The sequence below is a fragment of the Ischnura elegans genome, chromosome 3, assembly GCF_921293095.1.
Source record: "Ischnura elegans chromosome 3, ioIscEleg1.1, whole genome shotgun sequence".
Lineage (NCBI taxonomy): Eukaryota > Metazoa > Arthropoda > Insecta > Odonata > Coenagrionidae > Ischnura > Ischnura elegans.
This window is the reverse complement of record NC_060248.1, coordinates 18,527,127-18,541,099: the sequence shown is the minus strand read 5'-3', so window position 1 is coordinate 18,541,099 and position 13,973 is coordinate 18,527,127. Positions and strand designations below refer to the sequence as shown.

General features: G+C 40.2%; 1 protein-coding gene across 10 annotated transcripts in view; it reads left to right on the top strand.

Annotated features, from left to right (window-relative positions):
- Positions 1-13,973, top strand: part of LOC124155500 (unconventional myosin-XVIIIa) — a 730,850-nt gene that overhangs the window by 607,680 nt on the left and 109,197 nt on the right. For all 10 annotated transcript variants that reach the window (XM_046529364.1, XM_046529362.1, XM_046529363.1 and 7 more), the window contains one exon: positions 1,885-2,008. In XM_046529364.1, coding sequence (XP_046385320.1) covers positions 1,885-2,008 — 124 coding nt within the window. The remainder of the gene's footprint in view (positions 1-1,884; positions 2,009-13,973) is intronic.

The following is a 13,973-nucleotide window of genomic DNA, read 5'->3' as shown; positions in this document are numbered from 1 at the left end:
CCGAGGATAAGTGCCCCTCGACTAGTTGTCTCAAAGGGGATGTCTTGCAGGCAATCCACAAAGTAAAAAAATTTGGGGGGGGGCTGCTATTCCTCCTCCAACCCTTAGCCTTTGCCTTGATATGAGGATAGCCTTGAACACAAACTGTGGCACTGCCACAGATGCTCACAAAAGGTCTCCCCTGCAACACATCTCACAGTCAAAATAAGTGAACTGGTTCTAGCCATTCATTGAGTGCAGAAGGTTTATTAAAACAGCCAATGTAACAACTTGACTCGTGAATTGTCATGCATATCTCCATTAGCAGAGTGTTGATTGGATGATGGAAGGGGTGCAAGCACAGGCAGGCAGACAGCAAAACATTTATTCTAAACTACATCATTAGAATTAAGTTTTTCGTAAAGTTACTTCAATATATTTGAAATTAGTTTATCTTTTCTTATACAATACTGCTGAATAGATTGTCATAAAGTAGAGTAGATAACAAGACTAAGCTTTGAATTTCATCTTTGGCCTTAGTCATGGGCACATCTGTAGAATACCACAACCTTTGCTTCTGATATCAGTTTTTTTTTGCTAACTCCATCTCCAGCAGTTTGAACTTTGTATATCACATCAGGTTATTGGTTATATGTGGTTCATGTGCAAAATTTCTGGTTGAGTAATCTGTCTCAGCCTACCCTTGCCGTATTGTCTTATGCCAAAACACACCTTCACTCTGAACAACACTATTAATTCATGCCATGAAAAGTGGGCACTTACACATTTCATGTGTTTAAGGTCCATTAACGCCAGTGTTAGTGGCCCATGAGAGGTGGCTTTTATTTCACAAATTCATTGCATTGCTTTTGTGATCATCTCTGAGCACCTCCACTACAACTTAAGGGATAATGAAACTTTGGGTGATATAAATATGTATCTCATATTTAAATTTTGGTTGGAAAATATGAAGAGCTTGACTCTCCCATGAATTAGGTCGAAAACAAAATTTAACACTGCAATCATTTAGGTTTTTATCATTTCATTCACCTTGATAAAAGCGTCATGCCACTGAATAGCATCCTATTTTTGAGCAAATTCCACTTTTTAACCCTTTTGCCACTGTTCAATCTCTGAAAACCTACCCCTCACATGCCGCGTAAGTGCTGAGTGCATGGCAAGGAGGAAGAAAAGGTACGTTCACAGCAGCCTGCCATGCGAATGTAACGGGTACGTTCACAGCAATGAAAGGGTTAATGATAAACATTGTGATTGAAATTAGAATATTGCAGATCAAATCATTTGAAAATTTTATGAAATAAGCACACTGATTTGCTTGTGAATCAAACTGAACCATACAATTTGATTTGTTTCTGTTTCCAAGCGCGTCTCTAAGTGTTGGATGTTCAAGGAAAGAGATGAAGAGAGCAGAGCTTGCCAATACAACGCAGTGTAGTAGCCTGTATAGGGAGCTAAAGAGATATATTCATTGTAGAAATGGATCAGGAAAGAGTTATTGGAAGAACACCAGTGATGCCAAGGCATCGGAACGCCGTTCCGGCACAGGTTAACAAAAGGCTTGATAGTCAAGTAACACTTGTATCAATTTTGCTGCCTCAAAATTTCTAATATATAGGTACATGCATAACCAAAATAAAAAAATTGTAATAAAATGTATCTAATTACTAGTAATAAAAAAAACACACAGAGTAATATTTCGCTTTTAAAAAAAGTTAAGGAAAGTGCGTTCGGGCAGTGCTAATATTGCCATGATGTCACTGAAGAACACTGCATGTAAGCCTTCCATAATCGGTAGTCAGGGTATGGTAAAAATAAAAATGTAGGCAAAATTGAAATATTTAGTCATCAAATTTAGTGATGCATTTTATTTTAAATTCTCGCCAGGTTCGACTCTGAACTCCAGCAACTCCAGAGGGAGCTGCAGCAGGAGAAGCAGAACAGAGAGCGAACGGCGCGGGAGAAGGAAGCAGCGCAGGCTGAGCTGTACACCCTGGAGCAGTCCATGAGTGTGAGTACCAAATATATTTCTCTACTATTTTCTGCAGTGCTATCAAGCTGAGTGCTACTCTTGGCACCTATATTTTGAGTGTTAATATGAGAATGTCATTTATTAAATTATTTGGAAAATTAGCGAACATATATTAACTTTTTTGTGTCAAATACTCATATGATTACTTAGAAAATGGTGGTGTTGTCCTCTCACGGAATTTTAATATATCACATACAATTGTAGTCAGGGAGCGGAAAGGGGGAGATGAACACGGTTTGTTGTCAGTTGTCAAGGCTGCCATTGCGTGATGATAGCACTTGCCTTGTGCTGTGAACTTCTGCAAAATCTCCTGATTCTGATGGCCTGCTGGAATTGTCTTTGTTTCGTTAGCTGCTTTACATTTTCAGTTTACCTCATTTAATTTTAGGCATGTTTTCTGCCATAACAAGTCGTCACGATAAAGTTTTTGGTTTAATATAATCTTCATTCACTAGATGGAGGTACAATGATAAAGAAGACTACATCCATAGTGACAAATTTATTCCTCAGTGAGACATCATGCCCAAATATGTATGGCAAAAGCTAAAATATTATTAATTCTTTTTTTCTCTATTTGGTTGAGGCTTGATTACTTAACGTTTTGATGTCCTAATATTTCCTCGTCTTTAGGGTAAATATATCTATTCATCCAGTGAGCGATTTTAGACTGACTCTTAGAGAAACATTTATATAGCAATGGCAATAACATTTAGATAGGTAGCATCCAAATGGTATCGTCATTAGTTTTCCTTACCATGAAAGCTGATCCCGATGAATTTAGGGTTGTTATTTCATTTTGGTTCTGCAGTGCCCGAGTTAGATTGTCTAAATCTGGTGTAAATTAATCATCTATTGTGGATGTAATACCAATTTTTCATGGCTTCATGTGGGCTTCATTATTGCCAAATGAAATTTACAATTTTTTGCAATTAATAAGTTTTTGCATAAAAAAGCAATAACACGATTAATGGGTTTTCCATAGATGAGGTAGTGGTTACATTTACATTACCTCTGATTTCTGACCTAAGTATATGATTGCAATATATTTCTTAATGGTACACTCTTTTTGTTTAACAACGGTACAATTATGGATCTTATTAGACGAAATAGTATTCAGACCTCTTTCTATTGAGCCATTTGTGGTTTCGTAAAAGTTTCCTTTTCTGTAGTTTAGTGGATGGCTTTAGTCAATTACAGAAAACTTTTACTGTTGATATTTATTGCTATGCCCTACAATATTATTTATTTGATAAATACATATTTTCAAGTGTGGCTAATCGTTTTGGAAAGCTGATAACTCCAAAGATAGCCTCTTGAGTTGTCTTAAAATTGCAGACTTTTAGCCTTGTTGCTGTGGGAAGGGTTGAGAATTTATGAACACATTCAGTGCGTAGCACATCAATTGACGTGCTCTGTCGGTCGGGCCGGGAGCCCTTTCTCCGCCTCCGTACATGACTAATATCCACTTCCAAGTCTTCTGACCGTGTGCATGGCCTTCAGCAAGCATACCTCTTTCAACCCGTGTGCGCCGTTTGTAAATGGCAGTACATATTTGAACGGAAGTTATGGTGCAGAAACCTCCCTCTATTTTTTTTACATATTTTATTGGCTGATTCTGACGACTTTCATGAAAATCAGGCCCTCATTGAATGTGTTAAGTGCAGAGAAGAAAAACTTTTATTTAGGATAATGAAAGTGAGAAAACTTTGTAATTCCACTTAAATACTTGAATAAATTTCACACTATGTTAATTACATTTCATAAAGTCACACCTGAAACCGCTAATTTTACGTTAAAAACTTTGAAAATTTCTTTATAAATGGCATGTATTTTAATTTGCTGTACTCATATGGGCATGATCGCACTAATATGACCATTCCACTTATAAAGAAAAACACGTTTCCCCTCTACCGTGCTAAAGTAAGGATCTCCTCATCCCCCTATGGCCTATGAACTAATGTCAATGCACTCCTCAGGCTACATCATCTAGGAAAATGGCTCACATTGTGGTGAATGTAGAAGGAAAACCTTTTGCCACTTTTGCCATAAATGCTTTTGTATTTGTAATAGTAATACAGTTGTATTAGATAAGTTCTTGTGCATGTGTAATTAAAAGTAAGGGCTTACTTTAGTTCAAAGAGTTTTAGTACTTTGGAGATTGAATAGGAAGTGCGATTGGTGGCTATTAGGTCTCTCTCCACCAAAATGAAATCGCGAAGTGTAACCTCATGAAAGTTTCATTGATACCAGTACGTTCACTTGTTTTATACCAAGCCAAGATACGAATCAAAAGGCAATTATCTGTGATTTAGTGCAAGACTCCGAATGAAAACATTAATAGTAACGATGTTAATTCAAGGTCCATAGTTAACAGCTGTCCATTAATGGGTGACTGTTAACTATGGCTCCCTGGAGGCAACTGGTTTTGGTTCCTGTGGTGAAACTCAGTTCTACCTGTACACTAAACCAGTGAATCATTTTTGCAAGGTGAACGAGCGTTGGGAGATATTGAGCAATCAATTGAGTTTTTCATTTCATATTTTATACACTGTGTGTGTTGTTGGGAGGTGCAAATCTGAATACCGTGATGCAGGGGTGGATCAAGTATTTTTCCTCGATGAGGAGGGAGGGGGCAAGTGTCAGACAGGTCTTCTCATATTTGAGATTAAAAACAAAATACAACAATTACCCTATAAAATATTCTCTTTAAATCGATAGGTAAGTTATTAATATTAAATGGAATGATCGAGGCTCTGCAAGACACAAAATAAAACGAACGTAATGATGAATGTATTAAAAACTTGTCAATTATTTTAAGCGCCTAGGGGGGACACGTGTCCCCGTTCCCCCCTCTCCCTAAATCCGCCTATGCCGGAATGGAGGTTGACGTCGTTGTACTCCGCCGCACCACGCCATGCCGCAAAATCTGTCAAAATTTACGGCGACGTTGATACCGAGTCTTCTCATCGGCGTGGCTGCTGACGTCGTCGTATAATTGTCCTTAGTTCGGAATTTTTTCGGAGCATAGTGATGTTTCATATCATTTGTTTCTGCTGGGAATAGCTCGAAGCGAACTTTTCGTCGTCACAATTGTTTTGAACTGTAAAATAGTGGTAATAATTGAATTTGTCTCGATTTGGTGAGAAATTGAGTGCCCCAATATTTAATTCAGCGCTAAATTTAGACGTAAAACGTGGTTTATTGAGTTTGCATAACATGATAAACGGCTTCAGTCGTGGTAAGAGTACATGTATTTAATGTGCCAATGAATTTATAGTTTATCTATCCTGCGAGCGCGGTCGTAATTGATTTTGTGGTTTTTAAGCGCATTGTCCATTTGACAACCGAAAGTTTATAGCCTTGATTTATTGAGCTATAACTTTAAAAAAAGATTTCTTATGTGCGACACAGATTCGGCGGCTTTTAAGGCCGTTTTACATGGGGCACGGAATTGCGCAGGTTAGAGCTGCATTAATTTCTAAAATGGCGTGGAATTGCGCGAATGTATGAACGAAATTAGAACAGGGGCTATTTTGCCATCTCACGTCTATGCATTCTCGCATGTGTTCTAGCTATTGTTCGCTTTACACGGCGCAATTTTGACTGCGCCTACGTCAGATTGTGCAAGTACGTGACCCGTGTAAAAAGGCCTTTAGAGCCGCGCACACGTTTAGATGGGGGTGGATATTTGTAGTGGTCGAGAATGAGCCAAGTACATGATTCAAGGGTCGTAAATAGAGTGGAGAATGACCAACCTGTTGGGTCAGCTGAAGAATGATCCACGGATAAAACATCGGGGTCAAGTAGTAAAAATGTGATACTTATTTACGTAAACATGAGGAGATTCCGCGGAAAAATAAGGTATACGTCATTTTATAAACAATATGAAATGCACTCATCTTACCGCACTAGTTTGGTTGTTGTTCAGAAAATTTTAGATTGCAAATGGCGTCGAAATACTTACGTAATTCAAATGAAAATTGCTTGTAAAATTTTTAAATGAATATGGATTTCATTTCATGCATTGATTGCTTTTTCATATCGAATGATATCTACTACTTAACCAAGAATAAATTTTATGACGACCTGTGCGGGCAGTTTATTATTTGGATTGTGCAACCACGCGGCGTATTCTCATTGACGGGTAAATTTAAATGCATAATCTATAAAATAAAATCAATCTCTTTAATATATTTTAAACTAATGAAGCATTATTCAATGAACGCTTTCCCGGATGCCATGCCATCATTTAGGATGAGGAAATTACTTGTCACAATCCATCTCGTGTTCTATTGTTTTATTTCCTCCTCGGGGATTAATTTGGGACTTCTTTCCTAAGGTGAGATTTTTCACTCTCTTCCATTCCTTCCACACGTTATCCGCTTTGTACGTCGCTCGTGGAGATCGCAAGGATTAGATTATCTCATTCGCCGAGACGTAACCTCCCTCTCTCTCTCTTTCCTGACGTTTCAAGGTGCAGAGGCTCACAAATTAGCTAGAAGGATTTAATTTTATTGCTCTTACTAATCACAGTAAATACTTGCAACCCATCCTCTTGAGTCACACGGGAGGTCTTGTCTGTTCCGTGCGACCTTCATTTTGTCGCAAGTACACGGCGGAGGGTCATGCTGGGAGGCTATGGCCGCGAGTATTTCCTACTTATTAAGGTCGCCGTAATCCCTTTATTGTGTTTGTTTACCTGAGAAACAAAGCAACGCGGCGGAATGACTTATCGCCTTGACTCTTCGATGCTCGCTGCTGTGTTGTCGACCGTCCCCCCACTTGTCTCTCATGGATAGCTCGTAAAGGGTTTCATATCGTGCGGATTCTCTTATCCTCCCCTGAATTACAGATTTCAAAGTTGAGCATTAATGTTTCTTGCGTTTGCATCCGAGTTTTATTATGATAACTTTCGGAAGCGCTACATCTACAGAGAACCCCGCCATGAACCTCAAAGGTGTTTTGCAGGAAGTGAGTCGCGAGTTCACGGCGGAGGTTTTTTTTAGGGAGGCTATAGCGGCGAATATTTCTTACTTATATATATACTTACTTATATACTAACCGAGAGGACTGCATAGAGGAGGTCCATTCCATCCCATAGAAAATGATTTCTGTAGCCAATTCGGTCGCATTTTAATCGGTTTTCATAAATGCTCGCGATGCGGTAATCATAGGCGGATCTAGGAGGGAGCACGTGCACCCCCCCCCACTCAGACCCTAAAGAAATATGCTAGATTGTTAATAATGTCCCATTATCATTGCGTTCGTTATGTATTACGAGGTATCCTTGTGCCCCCCCAGGACAAAATCCTGGATACGGCCTTGCTTGTGCCCTCCCCCAGAAAGAAATCCTGGATCCGCCCCTGGCGGTAATGAATGCAATGTGATCCAATTTTTTCCAATATTTTACATTTTGTTTATAATGGTGAGGAACGGCATTGAAAAGTTATGAATTTGACAGATCTCATCGTCATGTATGTAAATTTCGGTCAACATCCCTAAGCATACTTTATGTCCCCGCGAAACTCGGATCATTTAGTCCGTCAGCGACGCGAGTGGCGACTTTTGTAAACCCATTTAAAATGCGTGGTTGGCGACAACACATTTGGAGGCCGACTTGAGGATCGCCTTTTGTAATGTACGTGACACTAACCTAGGCCATCAAAAATTCGCTACGTGTTCGTGATCATCGAAAAAGAAGGCAATGAAACATGCACATGCCAGCAGATGGTGAGCTCTCACCGATTATGCATTTGCTTCATGCCAGTTGACTCCAAATACAAAAAATACATAATTATTAAGTGCATGAATATCCATGCAGCTGCATTGAACTAGAAGCTGCCGAAAAGGAAAAAAAGAACCAACCTCTCTCACTATTTTTATAATCGTGTTTATTCTCTCCGACATGGTACTCTGCAAGATGTGAATTTCAAAACAACGTGGTTCTCTTTTAAGATGGCTCAATTGACTATGGATTTGTTTTCCACTTAGTGACTCCATCCGTTCTTGATATTTAATTTCATCTAATCTTGAGACTACGACGTTGCATATTTTTAATATTTTTTTTGCGAAGATGTCCCACCGTGATAACAGTCGGTAGGTGGATTCACTGTAGGTCTTCGTTCGCTAATAAATGCTTATCTTCCATCGAGGCTCGTTCATTTAGGCTTCTCGGTTGCTAGATAACAGCTGGGATTAATTCCTCCAAAGCATCCTTTTCCCCGATTCTGGGGGCATTCGTGACGTTTTCCTCTTATATCTCGGTTCTACCGGCTTTCGCATTCGAATTTGCCCTTATCATTTAATGCACCCCCGTGATGTTTCCTCCGGTCCTCAGATTGATGACATAATATCCCGTGCGTGTAGTCGCCGCGGAGTTAAGCATCAAACCGGATAAGGCTGTTGCGAAATCGGCCCTCGGCTTCGTTTTCAATCTCCTTGCCGTGGCCGGACTCCTCAGTCGGGATATCGCGTTTCTCCGATCTCACCCACACGCCTAGCGAGCAGCCGCGGTCTCGCCTCCCTTCCCAGCATGCTCCGCGGCGTCGCTGTGCTCCCACACTCTCATGGTCTTCTGAGCGTCTATACCCACTGTGTCTTCCGTCTCCACCTCTTGATTTAGTTATCCATTAAAAAATATCGCGTGCAGGTCGTTATTTATTTATTTCTTGCAGTCCAAAAACGACACAAGGCCAATTGAAAAGGACTCATAATAGCAAAGAAAACAAATAACAAATAGCAAACGAAACGTAAACAATTGACAAAATTATAAAATGATACGGGTGAGACTTACATCCGGGATATCTGCAATGTAACCTATTGCCGTAGCCTCTGTTTTATCACAAGCCATGAGTAGTAAAAATACTTTTTAAGTATAAATATAATAATGGAACTTTAAAAAACATATTGCTATTATTTTTTAAGTGATATTTATTTCACTTTCTATTAGTGTTGGAGCATTCATTTCAATATGAAGTACCTATAATTATGTTACCCATATAAAAATATATAAAGGTTGATTCCCTCTTAAAATTGTATCGATTTTGTTAAATAAGCTTTGAGATGCAGGTTCTGCACCTCCGTATGATTCTTTCTTTGTAGCCCTGAAGATGAAATTCATTAAATTCCGAAACATTAGCCGAGAATAATTTTTAATCACCCATACTGACGACTTACGCTCGATATTTTTAATATATACCCAGGAAGCGTCAGGAAACCACCTGCATCATTTCCTTCAACGGGCAGGGGCGGAAAGAGTAAGCTTTAAAGGAGAAGGTTATCCGAGTAGACATAAACATGGATTAGAAATAATTTCAGGCTATGTGGGAGTTGTATAAAATATTCATAATATAATAGAGAACTAATAGTCATGATTTAAATCAATATCAACCCGAGTTACGGCAGTTAAGTGCCTTTTTATAGGTGCCGGTGCCATTTTTGTACTAATGCTCTTGAAATAGCTCTGAGTTGGCAAAACCCGGGTCGATTGCTATTTAATTAAGTGATTATTACCTCTGTGTTTCATTTTAAGACATAAATGCCTTCCTTCCTCAAGTAAAAGTCAAAGCATTTAATTGGTACCTTCGTAATTTAAGGAATTAATGGGGAGAGTTGTTTAAGGTTTAATCTAATAGAATTTTGGCATATTAAAAATTATATGGACCATTGTCATCATAAAGATTTTTATTGCGTACCTAATGTGGTTTACATTATCTTCGGGTATCGATTTTTCCTGAGTATGGTGGAAACGGCATCGACACCTTAAGAAAAGATTCTAAAAATTCCGAATGTGTGACATTCTCACGCCTGTGGCTTAGTTTGGGATGAACTTTACCATCACCTATCCACGCCAACCTTCGGGTTGATTCGCTGTATGAAATGACCGTTACTCCCGCACGCGGATTCTATCAATAAGACATGTTTTTTCTACCCGAATAGCTTCACGCACGATTCTAGCCGTCCATCTTGTTCGATCCGTCGAGACTGACCTCTCTTTTGGGCGTCCAAAGGCCGCCATTAGACACGCAGCCTCGTCCACTTGGACGCAGTGATTAGAAGTTCTCACTCCTGCTAAACAACCTGTACCGGAAGAACGATTCCCGGAGCAGTTTGCATGCATTCAAGTCTCTCGTGTTTTCATTAGGTCTCGGTCTCGATCGTGAGCGTACGAACGCGAGCCTTCCATCCATTCAGGGGTCGTCGATTAGAAAAAGAAGAAGATCGGTACGCGGGGAAAAAAACACATCTTCGGCAACTTCCCTGCCGGCATTCCGATCGGCGCCCGTTAACCGTAGCCATCGGTCTCGTTCGACGTGGAAAAAAAATAACATAGGCGTTGGAGAGTGGCCAAGCCTCCGTGAAAACACGGCGGATCCCCGCGTGGTCGAGGCGTCGGCAATCCAATTAGCCCCGTCCGTTAGAATAAGGACGCCCCCCGCTTCTCCTCTTCTCTCCCTCCCGCTGCCGTCCGAGTTTGCCCGTTTTGCGGAATCCGCCTGCCACTGCGCCGGTATGGGGCGCGGACTACATCTGACCGGTGATGCGGAAACGAGCGTCTTTTTTTTCGCGAGGGAAGATTTCAAGATGAAGAGGGAATCTACTGGGGGCGCAGTTAGGAATTAAGGCTGGGGGGGTTGACGTGCAACTGATACCGGGTACTGATAAGTTTTATTTATGTACATTATGTTGTACAAAGTTAATAAAGTTTAAATTTGTAAGCGTTATGAGCCTTATGTTAATAAGCGTTAGGTGTGAGATTAATAAATTGCGGAATTTTAAGATAAATGGTTCAAAATGGTGAGTTTTACGGCTTTCTGAGGGATATTTTATTAATCCTTACTCTATTCTATAAGTAATATCAATCCAATTAAGTAAAATGGATTAAACATAAAAATTTCTCTGAGTTCTGGGGTGGGTTTTACCCCCCAAAACCCCTCTCGCTGCGACACTGGAATCTACATCTACGTTTTATGGGGTCAAATTCATTAGGCGTGTGGTGGGTGGTGTTTGGACACCAGCTGTTTGAAAATAAAAATAAAATGCTCAAACGAAGTTCCACCCAGTATTTATTACAGACTTTTTTGTTCGGGAGGATAACGAATTCCCACAGTGAAATTTATGCTTGCAATTTGCCACGGTTAATTCAATATACACAATCGTAGAAAATTGCCAGTATTTATTTTAATATTTAGAAATTCCACTCCATCAAGTTTGCATCTTCGTAGGTTATATGAATTCCCATACCTCTTCCCACGGCAAAATATCTCTCTTAATTTATCGTTTCTTTCGGACCTGGAAAAAATAGCGGGGTTCTAATATGATGTTCTCCGTGTCGCTCTGAAAGATATCTATTATCATTTGCTCATACAATCTAAGGCTAGCGCGCAGCCTCCGTCTCTCTAGCGGCTCTCAGCCTAATTCGTTTAACATGTGTGTCACGCTTTTTGTACACCCGAAGCAGTTTTTGACGAATCGCGCCACTTTACTTTTTTTGCTAGGGGAGATTGATGCGTAGAAGTGTCGTGTTTTTTTTAATGCTTAACTGACCTCTGTTTTCGCCGTACTTCGTCTTGAAATTTTAATGCAAAACGTAACTGAAGGTAAAAGTGACGCTTGAGTTTCGCGCTTATTCGTCGACGTAATGTTGTGTCGGTTATCTTCCAGGTTATGACTCCGTATATGTTTCGTGGACGCTGTAGTTTCTCCCGCTGTCCTGATAGTGTTATCGTAGATGTAGATCGTATTCCCGCTGGAAAGGTCATTTTTCGCGACGAATTAGTCGTGTGAAAGTTACACTATCATCTTGAAATTTTGTGAACTCAATAGGAAACCGGTCGCCATTAGGAAATTACCGGATTCAACGGAACAAATTCACACTTGCTTTTTTTGATTTGAGATGGAAAAACAATTTCCCGAGTGAAAATCATTCTCCCTCGGTCAAAAGAAAAATTTACTCTATGCTGCATGTTCATTGGATTACACCATGGACTCACGTTCCCAAAATGTGGCCTTGAGATCTTGTATATTTTGGAAAATATCGTGAAAATCCCAATCGTTGGTTGTTCTTTCTCTATGTAATAGACTGCAAAGAGGGGTTTTGAAGTATTTTTTATACGGGACACGTGATTGCGCAGGTTAGAACTGCATTTCAATATTGCGTGGAATTGCGCGAATTCACGAACAAAATTAGAACAGGGGCTATCTTGTCATCTCAATTCTAGCAATTCACCGTTTTACACGACGCAATTTTGACTGCGCCTTCGTGCACACGTTAAATTTTGCAATTACGTCCCTCGCGTAAAACGGCAATTTTTAAATAAAGGCCATCATTGCATAAGCAGTGTGATGTGAGCCCTGGAGTACCCCACCCTGTAATGTTTTTCTAACGCTAGGAAACCCCACCGGGGGTGTTTCCCGCTATCATCTCCAAAGAATGACCAAGGGATGAAGACCGCTATGAGTGGGAGGGGGCGCAGTTATTCCACCACCCCTCCACCCGCTGCACTCTCTCGCACGAATACCCCCCCCCCCCCCTGCATGGGAGCCAGCCAGCCTCCCGCTGTCTGCCACAGTCACAGTCGCCTGCATCTCCACGGTCAAGCGAGCACCGAGACGCGCAAATCCATTCATCGCATCGGCCCTTCCGTTTCCCTCGTCCGCGGAAGAGTGCCTCAGCGAGTAAAAAGACAATGAAAGCATTCGATGCCCTTCGCGACTGATTAGCTCAATCTCACAGTCGCACATTTTTGGATTTCAAAACAAACAAAAAATAAACACCGTGGATCAAGTTTGCCATGAAAAAAATATTTGGCTTAGCCGGGATATTAAATATTTAAAAAATATTTTTTAGCGGATAAAAATAAATATTTATCTATGGCAAACTTCATCCTTGGTGTTTATGAATTTACTCCAGTGCGCGTGACTGCATACGAAGTCACTTGTTTCATGCAGTGCTTATAAAAATAAACTTCACCGGCCTCAGTGAGCTGGCAAGTGGTTCCAGCGACGCAGATAATGGCTTACTAACAAGGGATCATTGCTTGTTTTAGATTTCATGACTAGTCTGTGAGTACCATAATCTAATATGAGAAAATTGTAACACGTGCTTTTCAAGTATTTTTCAACTACACTGTCCATCTTTCCGACTCACCTCTATCACGTAGTGATCATTGGTTCAGTTAAACACATAGTTAAGGTAGTTTGACGTGAAGGAAAATTATAAGAATTTGAAAATAAGAAACCGAAAACAAATAATTTTGTAGCGAGCAAAGCAACTTACATTTCAAAACGTAACTTGAAAAGATAGTTAACGAAATGTGATTCGCACAATTCGCGTCTCTAGACAAAAGGGTTGGGAAAGAGCAATGGATTCTTGCTTGGAGCTCACACCACCTGCACGAATGTTTACGTCTTAGTTTTAGTAGTAAATACATACTTTTTTAACCATGGAGTGTTCATATGGTATGGATTATTCACCCGACTTCATTTTGTATTTAGTCTTTAGTATATCCATCCTACTAGCTAGTTCGTGTATACCTCCTCGAATACCAGATTTTTGTAACTTCAGTATTGGTTATTTTATTTTTTCATTGTGTCCATGTCTCACATCCATATTTTGGCGTCCTCCGTGCATATAAATTTTATGATTTATTGATGCGGCTTCCATTTTAGGCTACTTAAATTGATATATTACCTCAAATGATCATTTGTGTACTTGGCCACATGTGTACCTAAAACTGAAATTATTGATTAGAGGCCGTCACGGACTATTTTTCCTTACTAATCTTCCCCTACACATTAAATTCAATTTGGAATCTCTGAGGGCGTTGTCGTTTGTTTGCTTCCGTTGGCTTAGGGACCCATTTGGGAGCACAATGGCGCCCTAATGACGGGTCCTTGATGATAATTCCTCCGACTGCTGCGTCGGAGGGTGGGGCCTCTTGTC